A 16,546-nucleotide genomic window follows, 5' to 3' on the forward strand; every position below is an offset into this window, starting at 1 on the left:
CTTGATAGCTTGAAAGGATCAATGCATATAAACATCAGAGCCTACGAATGAAACAGACAAACTTATACTTTTGTGCAGGGTGAGGGGAAGGACTGTGGAATGAGTAGGGGTCGTGGCAAGTTGAGCTTGAGCGTCATATATCACAAAAGATGCAGTTGATATCAATTTATTACATAATTGGTTTTAAATGACATTGAGCCACGTTAAAGAGAGATAGCAATTGTCTCAGAGCGGAAAAAATGTTTTGGGGTGAATGATATAATGAGTCAGTGAAATTTGAGAACGAGTGACTTTCTAATACAACGGAGGAGGGCAAGATTGGTGACTTTAAAATGTCAGTGTTAATGTCGTATTTTAAATTCACGTGTAGAGGTAACGTTCAATACTTTGCGTGTCTATACTAGTGGCTATCAATATGGCCGTTTACTGATACGGTATTGCTTTGGGAGGCGGCTAATAAAAGGGATATTGGAGCCGATTGTAAAATGAGAGGATAAGTGTAGGAGGAAAGAGCTGAAATAAAAAAAAGGGAACTAATAATGGCAAACGTGGCACGTTTCCCTTCCACCATGTTCACGTTTGTTAAATAAATGTTAAATAAATTTGTCCTTTACCACAGCTGTTCTCTCCCTTCCTACTTTACGTCCGTGCACGTGAACCCAAAGTTACGTGTCGTATTGTTCAAGCTGGTACGGGCATTCCAGCATTTACTTGGTTCCAGTCATTATCGTTTCACAACATGTGTGTTCACTTACGCTCAATTGACGTCATGCCTTCTACATCTAACAAGACTTTTAATTGGATTAGAAATATATTTCTCGTAATCAGACCAATCAGAAATCTCCACCTATTCGTTTAAAGAGTAGAATGCGACCAAGTGACGTAACACGCATATACCTTACGTATAGTAAAATAAGAAGCCTGTGCTTGTAACGCTTGTCTATGCATGTACGTACGGGAGTATATCTTTGGTATAGTAGGTTGTACTGTAGAACTTAACATATACGACACACATGTTTGTAGTGTTGTGTGTCCAGCTACCAAAAATCACGCTGGCTTACTTTTTGGTTGCTTTGAACATCAGAGCTACCTTTTCTTATATAGCGCAAGCCGAAATTACACTTAGGAATTGTCTTTTTAAACCGTGTTTTTTGGTAGCTATTTATGTTATCGTGAAGAACGTTTTATATTGTTTTTCTCGTTGTGTCGAACAACCAAGATCTGTGGCCAGTGTCACTCGAACAGCTGTGGCAACTGAAGCCACGCGAGGGCACACTTTCGCAGTGCATCCTCCACTAGTCTACGTTGGATCTTTTGAAGCCTAGCCTTCGCTTTACACAGTGTTTAGGCTACGTAGCCTAATATAGTAATATTATTAGTGTAACGATATTATCGAACCTGCGTGTAACATGGAAATCCTACTCCTAGGCCACTGACTCGGTATTGAAGTCTGGTACTTTCAAAAGGTTGAGAAAGAAACATTCAATAGACAATCCTGAACATTGTGACAAAATGGAAAATGCACACGCAAGAACAGTGGATGAGATCGCCTCTATCTTTACAGTAAAGACAGATGTCGGCTTGGATATTGGTGAAGTTGTTTCAAGGCAAAAGAAATATGGTCCTAATGGTTAGTATTAGAATGTGTGAATATTACTATTAGCATAAGTTACCAAGCGTAGGCCTGCTATTGATCTACATGTTCTAAAAGTCAAAGCTTCTCATTTTGGAAATGATGGGAGTAGGCTAAAGACTAAATGAAAAGTGTTGTAGGCACAAGCATGAAGCTCTGAAGTAGCCCATCTATAGGATACCAGCTGATGTTGCAAAACCTTTCTGTTAATAAGGTGATTTGGTGGCAGTGAAGCAATTTGTCCTTGTTTTTGAGATTGATGCAGTATTAAAACATGTGTCAAAATTTTCAGAATTTAAGAAGAACCAAAGCCACTGAGTGTCCATCCTAAGTTGGAGGTGCACTGCATATACAGAAAATATTTCATTTAAGTGTCATAATTATCAACAGAGACTCCATTCTGAGATGGAGTCACAGTGGTGATAGAGCGTAGATTATTTAATGGCGGAGCTTGGGAAGGCAAAGTGAGGTTTCAAAATGACAGGATATTCTATATTTGTACCTCACAAATTGCTTAATATAGCCTAGGCCTAAGGCTAATTCATAGTTGTTTAGAGTATGTGATCCTGTGCAGACTGGGAGCATTTGCTTGAAGTACAGTAGCTACTAAAATGTTCACGTATAATTTTCTCAGTTTAAGCTGTAAAGAGAAATTTGTATTTTATACTAGCCTAGGCCTATTAACTTTTGTAGATCTTCTTTGAGAGAACAATTGAGAAGATGTAAAGCAGTTTTTTAAATACAGAAACCATAGTAGCCTCCAAAACTGCTATGCAAAACTGGAACACTAAATTATTCCCTGGCATTTTTGTCCAACTTTGTAATACAAACAGAACAACATTAAATTTTTAACAATTTGGTATTGGTTAAAGATTACATGACCCTTTAATTACAGAGCTGAAATTTATTCACAATTCTTTAATTTCCTAGTTACAAAGTGTTAATGGAACTCATTAATATGATCTTATTGTGAACTACTGAATAGTTAATTGAATGGTATGTATTACTCCACGGCACGATACAGTCATAGCCGTTGAAATTCATTTGCAGTCACGTTATTCGAAAGTACAGGTTAACCTATGTGCTGTAATGAAACAAATCCCAAATTTTATACCAGCACTACTCCTTCTTAATGTCAATTTACATAGTTTTATTACTTTTCTGTTCACAGAATTACCAGCCGAAGAGGGTAAGTAAATTGTTTGAGGTTTTTTTTTCCTTTTTTTTTTTCCTTCTGGGTCTTTATAGTTATGCACAAAGTACATTCAAATCCACAGGCATGATTGAATTATATCATTGACTGCATCTCTGCTATAAAGTTTGATCAGCTCTTCAGCTCTGCTAAAGTTACATCAAGTGCTTCATTCTGGAAGTGTGAGTTTGTAGTGGCTATTGCTAGTGACATATCGAGGTCATCAGATCCTCTTTCACATTCATGGACATTCATAATACACTGACCGTTTACCGAAATACCCCGGTGCCCCCTCTTCCGCTTGAGAGGTGGATGGGACAGTTGAAATATATTATGATTTTATTTGTATCATTCTGCTGTGATTTTCTTTGTATTTGTAAGAATTTGAATACAAAAGTTGTGAATGCCAGTGCCCTTTTGAAAATCAAAAATTTGCCTTAAAACTTGCTCTGCCGTTTAGATGGAGCATATTTAATGTTCCTTTTAGAAACTGTGGTCAAGCTCAGCTAACATGTAAAGTTTTCCTGGTGATGATGGAGTCAAAAAATGAATTCTTAAATAGTTAATGTTCATTTAGCCAAAACATCAGCGGTGGCTTCTTTTGATTGCTGTATACTGTAGATGCCAAGTTTTATAAAGGTGTGTCTGTCTGATTGATTCGAGTAAGCTTTCAAAGCGAACTATTAAAAGCTAGAATCTCATACTACCTTTACGAGCCAATATATATTGGATTCTTTTGTCAAGGTTTCAGGCATTGGTTAGTTCTTCATACAGTATGTATGTACATACTGTATTTTTTTTATCGCCACTCACCTCAGTAGTAGCAGCAACATTAGAGTTGGGCTCTGTGAATTAAATTCATTTTCTTTTTGCATGATTTCAAAAATAGAAGACACACTGACATTGAAAACAACTTTCAAACTTTTATGAAAGGCTTTTGTTGGGCAGATTGGCATATATTTATTACCTTATCAACTCCAAAATGAACTGATTTTCTCTCGCAAGAATATTGATTCTTATTTTTTTGGGGGGGGGGGGGGGGATTTCAACCTGTAGTGATTATTTCAATATCACTAAGTACTACCGAGGTTGAACTTTAAAGAGACTTCTAGCTGTACAGATTTCACAGCAGAAAGTCAGATCTGTGTAAAAGTTTACCCAAGATGAAAACATCTACAGTATCCGTGGGAGGAGATTGGGTCAGAATGAGGGGTGGGGGAAGGGTGTGGTGGAAGAGAGGCGTATGTGGGCTTTTCCTTTTTGTACTTGTGAAGTAGTATAGTGACTATAGTCTTGACAGTTTGAAAGAAATGAGTGTTCTGTGTATGAAAAAAAGGCCTAGATTGTAACATTTGTCCTTTTGCAAATTTAAGGATGACATGAGACAGAACAGTAGAAAAAAGATTATTGTTGATGTTAATCCACTGTTTCGTAATTTCTAATAACTCAACCCAAAACACTTTCCTAAACTTCATTTATAAACAACAGAGGCACCATTTGTCCTCAAATGAGTTGTTTGAGGGCATAGAATTGTTGTTTTCCCCATTGAGTTTTGTGTTGCATCTGAATATGAGACTTAGTATGGCCCCAGTCACTTCAACTGATTAACTTCGGCTGTTTAAAGGGTCACACTGTAGTGTTACAATAGAAATAACAACCTAGAATAACATTGCATCATCAATGGGTTTTAACAGTCTGTGATATAGGAAAAAATAATTTTGAGCCTAAATGTCATCCTTTAAGTTCTCTACCAGCCAGGAAATTATTATTAAGATCACAGAAAGATGTATGCCTGCAGGCATCTTAAATTTGAGACCGTGACATGTATAGCCTTCACCACTGTTTGACCCCTGGCAGTAGGTTGAGGGGTGGAGGATGAATTCTCTCTTGGTTGTGCCCTCTTTCCAGCTACAAGATGTAGTAGGACCATCTGCTTGCATTTTCTTATACTTTGATTCCAATCCCCTCTCGAGAAAGATTGTATACAGAATTTGCAGAAGAATAAAAAAAAGGTGGAAAAAGAAAGTGCTCACATGAATAATTGTGCATGTTTGAGAAGCAGCAAAAAGAAAGAGAGAGAGAGAGAGAAAAAATGGATAAAATGGGAGAAGGTAAGTTGGGTAGAGGTTTGTTGGCAGGGACAATCAGGCATGTTGGATTTGGAGGTTTTACAGCTTACTGCAGATATAAATAGAATTGCTTGTACACCGTAAACAACCTTTAGTTAGAAGTTCTACACGAGGCTTGAATTCCGAAAGGTTAAAGTTCATTTGTCCCAGCTTAAAACTCCTGAATGGCAGATAGCACTCCGGTCTTGTTTTTCTCAGATCTGGCTTATATTATATTAAGCCACTGATCTATTTTGTTTGGTGATGATGTGCCAAAAGTACTACAAAGGTTCTACCCAGAACTGTGTGGGTGTTGTTGTTGTTGTTACTTGCACTGTATGTATTTTTACTTAACATCATTGCAAGTGGTTACACCAACACAACTCTACTGTACATAAGTGGGACAAATTTTACTCATTAGGAGCATGCAGTCAGTCAGTGTTATATAGTGCCTTCTGACATTACATGTATCTCAAATAGCTGTCAATACATACATGTGTGCATAACTTGATTTATTAGTGGCTTTATGTAACTTAGATGTTCCCTGTTGTTTGTTAGTGAAGCTTGTGCTTGTGAAAGCGCAGGTATGACTTGTCTCCTTGAACAGGAGAAAAGGTATGTGTGTTGTCATCATCGTTGGGTTGGCTTTCTTACTTCCAGCCAGGGTAATAATTGGCTATGCTATCTGTGAAATTTAGGGTAATATGCTCTGCAGGGGTTTAGCATGCAGTTAACAGGGATGCATCGGAACTTGTTTCTTTGTTTGTCCCGGCAATTGCCCCTGTGTCACACCGTGACAATGAAAATCCCATCTGTCGTCACACATAGCAACACATTCAAGGGACATCTGGTGGTACGTAACTCTGAAGGGAAATTAGTGTACTAGTTATAACATGGTCTTAGGTTGGTTCTGTTTGGTGTCATTTGTCACATGAAGATTGGTGTCCCTGCAAATATTCAGAACATTTATGATCACAAATAAATCACAATTTGATGTAAACTTGCACAGGTCTGTCACAGTAACTGTAAATGAGCCATTCATTAGTGTCTGTACAGGGACTTAATATGCAGTTTGTGTTATCATGGCCAAAAATAAATTATGTTATTTAATGAAGAAATCAAGGTACAGTAGATGAACAACAGAAAAGTAGCTAGAAGATTATAAAAGTTAAAATTGAAAAGAGCAGTCAGAGAAGGGTTTGGTTAGAACATGATTCAAACCAGTGACCTGTGCTCTACTGTCCCAATCAAACTATCCAGCCTTTAGCTGGTGGCATCTACTATAGCCATTCCTTTGAAGAAAAGGGAGAAGAAAAAGAAAAAAACCCAAACCAATGGATGCTTAGAGACCAGTAGAAGCTTTTCTTCCTTCAGTTGTTTCGATCTTGTTTTTGAGAAGTCAATGATGACCTTTATTTATTTTATTCTTTTGTTATTTCAGGAAAGACCCTACTTCAACTGGTCATCGAACAATTTGATGATCTTCTGGTGAAAATTTTACTCTTAGCTGCCGTCATTTCCTTCGTAAGTATAAACCTCTCCAAATTTTAAGAAATTTGACAGTGAGCGTAAACAAGCAAAAATCTCCACCGATCATCCCCCCAGTTACCCCCCTCCAGTCACCCCCCTCCCAAATGAGGAGAAAACAATCCCAAAGAGAAAACATGTAACAATGTTGCCGCATTATTGCAAAGATTGGTTGTTGAAGTGTTCGTGTATAGGCTGTATGAAGGTTGTCTGTAAATTCGCGATATGAAGGGCATTAATGTTCGTTTAGAGGTAGCAGTGATGACGGTCTCGCTGAGCTTGCTCTGTGGTGTAGTTCGATCCTTCAGCTATGTGATGGTTTGACCAAATGCTGCCAGAAATAGAATTATACCTTTTTTAGGTTGGAAATTTATTTGCTCAAAGCAGGAAAACTTTCCCTAACTTCAATCATGTGTACATTGAAATCGACTGTATAATTCTGTTAAATTGGTGTAATAATGCGTGAAGGTGTCTCCAGTTACAAATTTGATGTTTTTTTTTCACCGTGGCATTTTTGGCTGTTTCTGTTTAAGACTTTGGAGATTAAACTTGCGATTGAAAAAGTGGTAAAAATTTGACTTCGGAGCACAGTGTCTGTCAGTGCAGCTACATATATACAGTAGTCAACACAGTACACAAGTTTAGGGGCCAAGCGAAGTTACCGTACACCACCATTCTAAACTTTATGGCCAACGGTGTTTATACAGCCGAAGATGCTGTGTGAAATGTAAACTGCAAGTCATTCCATGTGTGTTCAAGTAATCACACCAAGAAGCCTCGCTCTGTCAGGGAAAAACCCCTGGTTAAGAGCGGAATTTCATGTAAGAATTGTCCCCACCAGGTTGTGTACACATTTATATTAGGATCATTAGAGGAAAAGTAAGCTTTCTGGAATTGTAGTTCACCAATCCTCATTTCCTATCTCTAATTGTCAATTCCAATCCAGTGTACAGTAGAATGATCATACCTCCTGTCGAGCTCCGTTCGCGCAACATCTTTGGATGCTCTTTCGTATTTCCTTGTAGGTCACAGAACAGGAAACTGTTGAACAGTGTTCTGTAGGTTTAGTAGATAATACGTCCACATGTATGTGAAACACGGTTGGTCTATGTGACATCATTGCCAATTCCAGACAGAACTGTTTTCAAATTTCAGAGTTATACGACAGAAATATTTCTCTCTACATGAAGTTGCATTCATGTAAGTAAATGACCACCACCGCCCCCCCCCACCCTCACGGCAGATGCCAATGGCTGAAGAGTTTGTTCATCTTGCCGGACATTGGTGACCAGATGCAAACAGTAAACTAATACAGTACACCTTCCAACCCGGTTGGAGTGTTAACATGCATTTCTTTCGTTTTCCCTCTAGCTTTCCATTTCTTTTTCCCCTGGTTTTGTTTGTTGTTTATTCATTTTCATGCCCACTTCATGTCCGTTGAGCTTTGACATTTGTTCTGCAAATGGCTTGCTGTGAAATTCATTGATCAGTTTTCCAAATAGAATTTACAAAAAGAAAAGAACAAAATGCTGAGCTAGCCACTGACGTCATATATAAGCTTTCAGTTTAAAGTTCAGTTAAAAAGTGACAAGAGTTGAGCTGCAAAAGTGCAAAATGTGCTTAAGTTTTGTAAGGAAACTACCCGCGGCAGAACTGGCAATCGTCCAACTGTGACTAGATTATTAAGGGAAGTATATATATGCCCTATAGAGTAGTGTTATGCTGAGGTGACAAATTTGATGTTCTTGTAATTTTTTTTCCTTTTTATTGGCTGAGGCACCCACCACCTTCTAATCTGAATAGATTGGCAATTTTTCCCAATATTTACATATATATGCCAATTCCAACCATTAGCAAATTTGCACAAAAAATTAATTAAATGAATGAATGATGAGAAATCCCCAAGTAACCTTTCAACTTACACAAATATGTAGGACTAGAAAGATGCGAGCAGCCTCTTGTGTTAATGACTAACTAACTGACAGACATTCATCAAGTCAAACATTTCTTTAGCATGGACTTTGCTAGAATTCTCTCATCATTTTGAAACTGGGATTTCCAAATCCTCGAGGGCTAAATGTATCCGATAAAACATGATTTAGTGATATGGCTATGTACACATTGGCAGAAATAAAGTGTACATAGCATTTTTTTACTACACAATACCTTAAGCATTCAGTGATGCATGGTGAACAAAATTAATGAGGGAGAAACATGTTAAAAGAATAAACACCTAATTACCCCCCCCCCCTCTGAAGCCTTTCACAACAACATCCACTTAGTCACTTACGGTGAACCAACCAATTGTTTGTGTAAAAGCCTAGAATCTTGGCATCTTTGCCATTTCTCAAAATTTCAAAGTGATAAAGTTACAACCGGCCGAACGACTGTTGTTTATAATGAGCCGTAAACAGTTTCAAAATTACACTATTTCTGTGCCTAAAATTCATCCTTTATATTGAAGTTACTGTAGTCCTAAGAATTAGCAGCGAGTTTCATGACTGAACTGGGGGCTATATACAGTACACACAACACTTGACACAACACGTACATTTATATTATGAAGCAGGTCGGTAGTATGATACACGAACCGAGCCTGGTTTCCAGTTACAAATTTTAAAGCAAGCACAAGGGCCGTATCATCTGTCTATTTAACCTGTTATCTGTACAGTTATGGCTGTTACGTAAATATCAAGCCCTCTCTGTAAATGAAAAGCATTATTTATTTAAGTTGAAAGAAATTGTTGTGTCATTTTTCCCCAACCCTTTCTCGTCGTAATGGTGCCCTTTGATCGGACAGTATATTTGAAGTCATGGGCAGGTGTGCTGACTGTTGCTGACATGTCACAAAGTGTGTTCGGTTGGTGGATGAAAGTTCATGCGTGGGGACTCGCTGGCATTTGAGATGGACTACAGCGTACTGAATCACTGGTCGCTAAGCAACAGTCATTGCATAGTCACAGGCATGCAGGGTAAATTGGGCGCCTCGATCCTTTTGGATCATTCCGTTCAATTAAACTCGAAGATCCCGCCTGTACCTTTCTTTCTCTCTACTCGCTGGAGTTGTTTTTCTGTTTACAAGGGCAATTAGAGCAATTACAACTCCTGCAGGTCAAATTACAAGCAAAACTCTGTAAGTCATGTTATCATATAAGTAGTGTGCATTATTTAATGTGCAAATAAGACACAGAATTTGGTGGGGGGGAAGGGAAAATAAAAATAAATAAATAAAAGATGACAAAAAAAACAAATATATACAAAAATTCATGCATATATGAAAGAAGAATATAAATTTATGTACTCTATATGGCAACTAAGTTCTGCATAAATTATGAAACGAGAGAAATTTCCTCCAAAGGGAACACATATGAGAAGTATTATATCTGGGAAGATGATAATGCAGTTGTCTAACTTGTCTTTAAAATACTGAAAAATATGTATGAAAAATATCAAAGCAGAACAATATCGAAAACAGTGTGAGGAAGAATGTAGTTGAGAGGAAAGGTGAGAGACATTGACATTTCACGTTACATTGGGTTGTAACAATTGAAAAACAACTAACTGTAGGTTAACATCATCACTGACTTTACCCGTCATTGTCCAGTATTGGATATAGCATCCTCCACATCCGTTGAGCCCAAGCAAGATGATCAAGTAAGCAAGGAGCCAGCTTGTCAAAAGTTCCAGTAAACATGTGCATATCCTGTATTATACAGCACCTACAGTAATTATATTCCGGCCATTTGATTGGTCAATTGCTCGTTGAATGCATGCAAAATCCGCTCTATTGCACTCTATGAAATAGAACCATGGGTTATACTTTTTTGATAGCACTTTTTTCAATGGAAGAGAGCAGAGCAAACAAACTGTTGCATGAGTGCATTTTACATCTAATTATATCCAAATTTGAAGGTGTTGTATAAAACAAATAATGAATGGTTTCCATTCGTGCAATAGTGCAAATATTTCATTCGTTGAAAGATGTAATTTGTTCCATTCAACTCAGCTGCGCCTCGTTGAATGGAACATTTCATCTTTCAACTCATGAAATATTTGCACTACTGCACTCATAACCATTCATTATGTGTATACTATGCGTGACAGCTTGAATGTCAGTACATGTCAAAGACAAGGCAGGCTTAGAATCATCAGGGAATGAAAATTGCCAATGGCAAACTATGTGTTTCCCACTCTGACCTTCAATTTGTCATCTTGCTGGCCTGGAAAGATTTCATAGCAAAGGCACAGTGCAGAATATATTCTTTCAGACCTTTTGCCAATTTGGTGTTGTTGTTTTTTTTTGGTCTGCCTATTGTGACCTTGTAAAGTGACTATACTCAGTATACTATACCTTGATAAGTGGCCTGTTTTGGAATTATTCCTAGGGTTCTAACTTTCCTTGTCACTCCAGATAACATGGAATCAGTGAAATTGTACATTTCAACTACAGTAGCTCCCAAAACCTCACTTTTAAATCTACAGTATTGTGTTTTCAAAGAACCCAAATCCTTTTCAATCCCTAAGTATTTTCTCTCAGGACTGATTCAAAGCCACTAAGTTCTAGAACATTGACCACGTGGAATTTGAGGCCCAACAAAAAAGAGAGTTGTTTTCAGAAGATACCAAACTCTTTTTGCTTACTATGAATATTCTTTAGCCATGAAAGATTTGCATAAAGTGTTTACCGACACCTTCCTCGGTGGGGTTTCCGCCGTGCTATGTGGACATAATTCCCAGTACTACACTTGTGTATTGTTCACAGCAACTGAATGGAGCCAAAGCATGTGAAGCGTTTCCTGACTTTGCAAATTATCCTGCTTTCATAGAAAAGTGAACCTGTCAAATCTTTGCCTGTCTGTGATCAATTTTTTTTTCAGGAAATACACTATATACTTATTTTTAGGTTTTGTATGGACCCTTAGAAATTACTTCTTGATTGGTGGATTTTCGTAAGAATCTGGGCGCCACTTGTTAAACCTGATCAATTAATTGTACTGGTGGCTACCTAACACTACTAGTGCTACTGTATGTACGTACTGCCGCCCTAGAATTTCACAATTTTAGCCACTTGCATGAAAAATAATAGCCAGTGCTGAAAGTTCTCACTAGCATTTTCCTGGATTACAACACGCGTCAGTTACTGTATAGGCTTTTGAAAGGAGCACTTCAATATTTGCTGATAATAAGCAGTTCAGATGGGAATTAGGTTACTATGACAACAACTGACAATCAGACATTAGTTTTTAACTGAAAACTAAATATTGAGAGCTCTGTTAAAAATTGTGCCTTGAAGTCTATAAATTCTACATTTTGTGCAATTTTAACTAAGAAATAGGGAACATTTCAACTAAGTCTGTTTACATCGCTACCCCCCTCCCCCTCCCCACCCCCTTCAATTTCCAACACAAATTCCTAATTGAAGCTCTTTGTAGATGTGCTAAAAGGTACATCATCAATAAACATACCTCCCTAGTATATGCATAAGATATGATACTTTTTTTTGTGGCCTTGTATCTTTTTTGTCATTAATTGAATTAATATACTTTTGCTGCACTGAGGGACAGACTCAGAATTATGGTGTATTATATATCTTGCATTCTACTGTAGATAGTCCAGCCAACTGTAAATAATTGATCAATGTCCATCAGCTTTCTAAAGGGTCATTTCTGAAGAAAAAAACAATTAAAATTATGTTCTGATGGTAGTATCATTCATTAACGGTCTACGACATCTCAAAAGTAATTGTGTGCCTCTAGAGACTCGTTCTTAAGACAAAGAGAAGATGCAGGTACCCTTCTTTATATTGTTTTCTTCACATATTGATTAGATCGTGTGCAGATTTTTAATAGAGTCAATGCCGACCGACCGTGGCTGTTTATTCGAATATATAATTCAATTGCTGCCTTAAATGTACAGTAAGTGACCGCGTTGACTAACGGGTGTAGTTAAAACATCAGATCTGTACAGGCCTGGTGATAAATCAGATGTTACTTGTTAGATATATATGAATATACTGTACAGCAAATCCAAACTGTATTTAACTGTATGCAAATAAAATTACGATACGTTTTTAATCGTTGTGAGTATTTTTAATAATCTGAGTTAAATGTTATCTGGCATTTTTGATGAGTCATCCATTCCTGGATTTTCATGCCATCCTTAAGTAATTGGATATAACCTTTGTACTGTAGGTCTATTTGTGACAGTGTTTTGTAATGGGAAAAGTAGAAAAATGCATCCCAAATTGCTTCATGGAAAATGTACAAATTACTTTAGGAGTTCCAAGGATAGGGAATTCTCTTTTTTTATGTACAGATGAACCCACAGCTTGTAAAATTTGTAAGGATTTTTCTGTTTTACACTCAGACAACCAGGACTTACTTTTGAGTTGTCAGAACAGCAAATTTGGTTGCCCAAAATTTTCCTTAACTAGATAACACAATGACCAATATGTATACTGTAGGTTTTGGTGAATAGAACACCAGCTTTGGGGAATTAGAACACATAATGTAAATCTCCCCAACAAACCATCAAACTAATGTGTATGAAGCAATAACTCACAGTTGATTATGAAGTGAGTTTTTCTTACTGGGCCTATGAGGGGAAATGTTTATTCATTTCCTTTTGGTTCTTTTTGAAGTTCTGAATGTCATGTACGCAGCTCTACTACTACTTGTTGCCGAAGTCACTGTGAATAATTCTATTGTGGGAAATGAAGAGCAGGCATATTTGTTTAATGGTGTGATGGTGACTCCATCCAATTTCCTCTTGTTTGATCGCAGCCACGCTGGGCAAATTCCTTATCGCTGCTAAATTTTTGTAACAAATTGCGTTATGTTTCTACGTTAGCCTCCCTTCCCAAAGTCAGACCAGCGTTGCTTTCAGCGTCCCTCGTTTCCTGCACAGGTACACACATGTTATTATGTACTCGTCTTCGTGGAGTCTTTGTGCTGCCTGCAATGTAATTTGAATAGTATGACTGTTGGTATTTGTGGTATGTGGTCGTCGTCACGAGAGGTATGCATGCAGCCAGGGTGCTGGAAACAAACGTTTGGGTTGTCGCGTGGACGGACATGAGGACAAGTTCCACAGCCAGTCTTCCTTCACACTGAGAAGGCTTTTAAACTGTCAGCCAAAGATGGGATGGCATACAGAAAAGATCTACTGAGTAGTACTTATCCCTTCCCTTTACATGTAGAATTTTTTTTCCTATATATTTTTTTTTATGTGATGAATGGAGGAATTGCTTGCGCTAACAGTCATAAGTCAGATAATAATGTTTGATGTATGAGAGAGAGAGAGGTGCAGTCACCACATCATTTGATAAGATTAATGACTTATTTCTTTTCTGTTTAGCAGAAGAGACAACAGTATATACTAGGGCAAGTCGTTGTGGTGTATGGTGTAATGATACTGTGTATTGTAGTGTAAAAGAGTGCTTGCTGTTTAAAGGAAGAGCATACAGTGTCCTAGCTGTTTGAAATGAGCAGTAATTCATAAAAAATAATTAAAAAAAAACCTTATTCTCATTGGTTAGAAAGTCTGAAAAATTATGAACTGACAAAATGTTGGTCACCTGTTTCAGACAATTTTTTTGCTTCTTCAAATCTACCAAGTATTAAACATACATACACAATAATGTTTGCAGGTGATAAAACATGACAGGGAATAACCTTAAAATTTTGTGTAGCTGTTTTAAAGGCGCTTATTAAATACTATTGTTTCAGTGTACAAAATCTGCTATAAATCTTTGCACTTGTTTAGAAAGTTTCCCATTTTGCATAGCAACCAGCATGGTGATACTGGATACTGAATAATACTAAATAATTTCCTGTTTAGTCACACCCTCCAAGGTTTCATTTTCACCAAAGACTGCGATTCTCCATTTAGCCAGAAATATATTTATCATCGAATAGTGTGCCCAGTATTGCATCGAAAGAAAAGCCATGCAACATGTTCAAATTGCTATACAGGTCCAGATATCTATAGCAGTTTCTTTTTCCTTTTTTGCACAGAAACCAATGTACAGTACTGTAGTTGTTTATAAGAGACAAAGTGCAGAGCCAAGTGCAAAAATGCTGCACCAAATTTAAACACTAAATTATTCTGTTTGTTCGGTACCAAAACGTTGACACCTCAGTAATCCTAGCATTTATTCACATGTATGCAAAAATGCAAATCAAGATATTTTTAAAATAAAATGTTTCCGAGTCAAGATAAGTGATGAACTGTATAATCATCGAGATATTAAAATCAACTTATGAATCTCTTTACTACTGTGGATATTTCAGTGCAGGATACTGTACATTACCTCTTTAATAAATTGATTTGATATACTGTCGGGAATGGTCAGGACATGTATGAGATGTTTAATCTTGTAATGTACGTTGATGCTTCAGGCCTGGGGTACCGTATATTTCCAAATGTTATACAGCCTACAGTAAGTTGTAAGTTACATCAGTCCAACACAGGATGCTGGTGAAGAGAGCTGATGAGCTTCTTGTGGAATGAAATATGATTGTGCTATGCAGACAGGTAGAGGCCCAACTGATCGTCGGGCTGGGCATGATGTATTATGTGTGGATCGGAACCCCGTATCTAGTTAGAAAGGTCAAAACTTGACGTTGTTAATTACTGTCAGTGCACTATACTGTAGGTTTCAGAACACATCCGGGGAGATTGAGACTTAGGACGATGACAATACAGATAAGCCGAATAGAACAGCAAGAATTTAGGCCTGCGATATATTACAGACTGCTTTGTAGACACACTTGTGTATTACCCTAGGCTGACTAACAGGCCTTGAAAACAAAATGTATATAAACTACTACACCCCACTCGATGAACATGACAAAAAATTATGATTGCCAAAACTTATTTATAATTCACTTGCTACTTAAAAAATTGTTACTTTGTACACTGTGGTCTCTTTACTAGCAGTAGTAACATGCCTTCAGGGAAATTCAAAGCCAACACTATAACATCAATCCTTCATATCAAATACACCTAGGGAAACAATCTTTAAACCTAATGATCTTAACCTAACATACATTAATACCCATCATTTGTTAACATTACTATAGGCCCTAGTGTCAGGGTCGTTTCCAAGATCTGCTTTTTGCAATCGAAAAACAAAACATTATTTGCCAGTGTGCAACTATGACATCACACCTGTTTGCTCCAAGTTCACTTTTGGTGAATATCAGATAACTTCAACTGTCAATATCTCAAAAACGGTACATAGGAATTGAATGCAAATTTCACTAGAATGCTAAGATAATCTTTGTCTCTAACATATATCAAAAAAGAAATTTTGACCTGGACTATTCTTTTAATTCTTGTTAAGATGATTATTACATTGTAAAGATAACAGGTATCTATGTTCTTCCAGGTTTCCAGCAAAGTACATATTTCCATCCCTTTTTTTTGGCAAACAGTGGAGAAAAAGCTGTAAATCAGTTGAAATTTATTAATATTTGTAGATGGAGCCGTGTAGACTTAAATGTCCAAACTGATTGATCATTTACATACAATTCATATTGGAGTTTGGTTTGTTTCTAGGAGCTGTTATATTTGTACAAAATTTATCAATTTTCTCTTTTTGTTTTGTTTTCAGGTCCTAGCTTTGTTTGAAGAAGATGAAGATGAGAGGTTAACAGCATTTGTGGAGCCGTTTGTCATTCTCCTTATCCTTATTGCAAATGCCGTCATTGGTGTTTGGCAGGTAAATATTTTTGTCCTATCAATTTAGAGGAGGGGGGTGAGAGGGAGCGAGATAGGAGCGAAGGAGGGAGGGATAGAAGTAATTGTCAGGTTTCTCAAATCATAATGACTCCTGGGAAAGTCTTGAAATAATTCCAAGTAATTGCCAGACCTTTGAAATTTATCCCACTTAACATTCTTCCAAAATGCCATCAAGGGGTTTCGAGTTTGGTGATCCTGGAAGAAAATATTCAGGGAAGCATCTATAGATGCGTTGATCATGAAAGGACGCAGCTTACATTAGCTGTATGAACGGTCTATGTCGTAAGGCGCGGTACGGTCTTCATGTGACACAGAGTACCGGAAGTGTGCACTAAATTTTAT

The 16,546-nt window shown here is 37.3% G+C and overlaps 1 protein-coding gene across 2 annotated transcripts in view; it reads left to right on the plus strand.

The window, feature by feature from the left end:
* Positions 1–957: 957 nt before the first annotated feature.
* LOC139981076 (sarcoplasmic/endoplasmic reticulum calcium ATPase 1-like) overlaps positions 958–16,546 on the plus strand; it is a 70,459-nt gene continuing 54,870 nt past the window's right edge. The window contains exons 1-4 of one of the 2 annotated variants that reach the window (XM_071993235.1): positions 958–1,630; positions 2,805–2,822; positions 6,375–6,457; positions 16,077–16,184. In XM_071993235.1, the coding sequence (XP_071849336.1) occupies positions 1,513–1,630; positions 2,805–2,822; positions 6,375–6,457; positions 16,077–16,184 (327 nt within the window). In that variant the 5' untranslated portion in view covers positions 958–1,512. The remainder of the gene's footprint in view (positions 1,631–2,804; positions 2,823–6,374; positions 6,458–16,076; positions 16,185–16,546) is intronic. The other variant, XM_071993236.1, reaches the window with a different exon arrangement.

The sequence above is a fragment of the Apostichopus japonicus genome, chromosome 15 (assembly GCF_037975245.1).
Source record: "Apostichopus japonicus isolate 1M-3 chromosome 15, ASM3797524v1, whole genome shotgun sequence".
In the NCBI taxonomy this organism is placed as follows: domain Eukaryota; kingdom Metazoa; phylum Echinodermata; class Holothuroidea; order Aspidochirotida; family Stichopodidae; genus Apostichopus; species Apostichopus japonicus.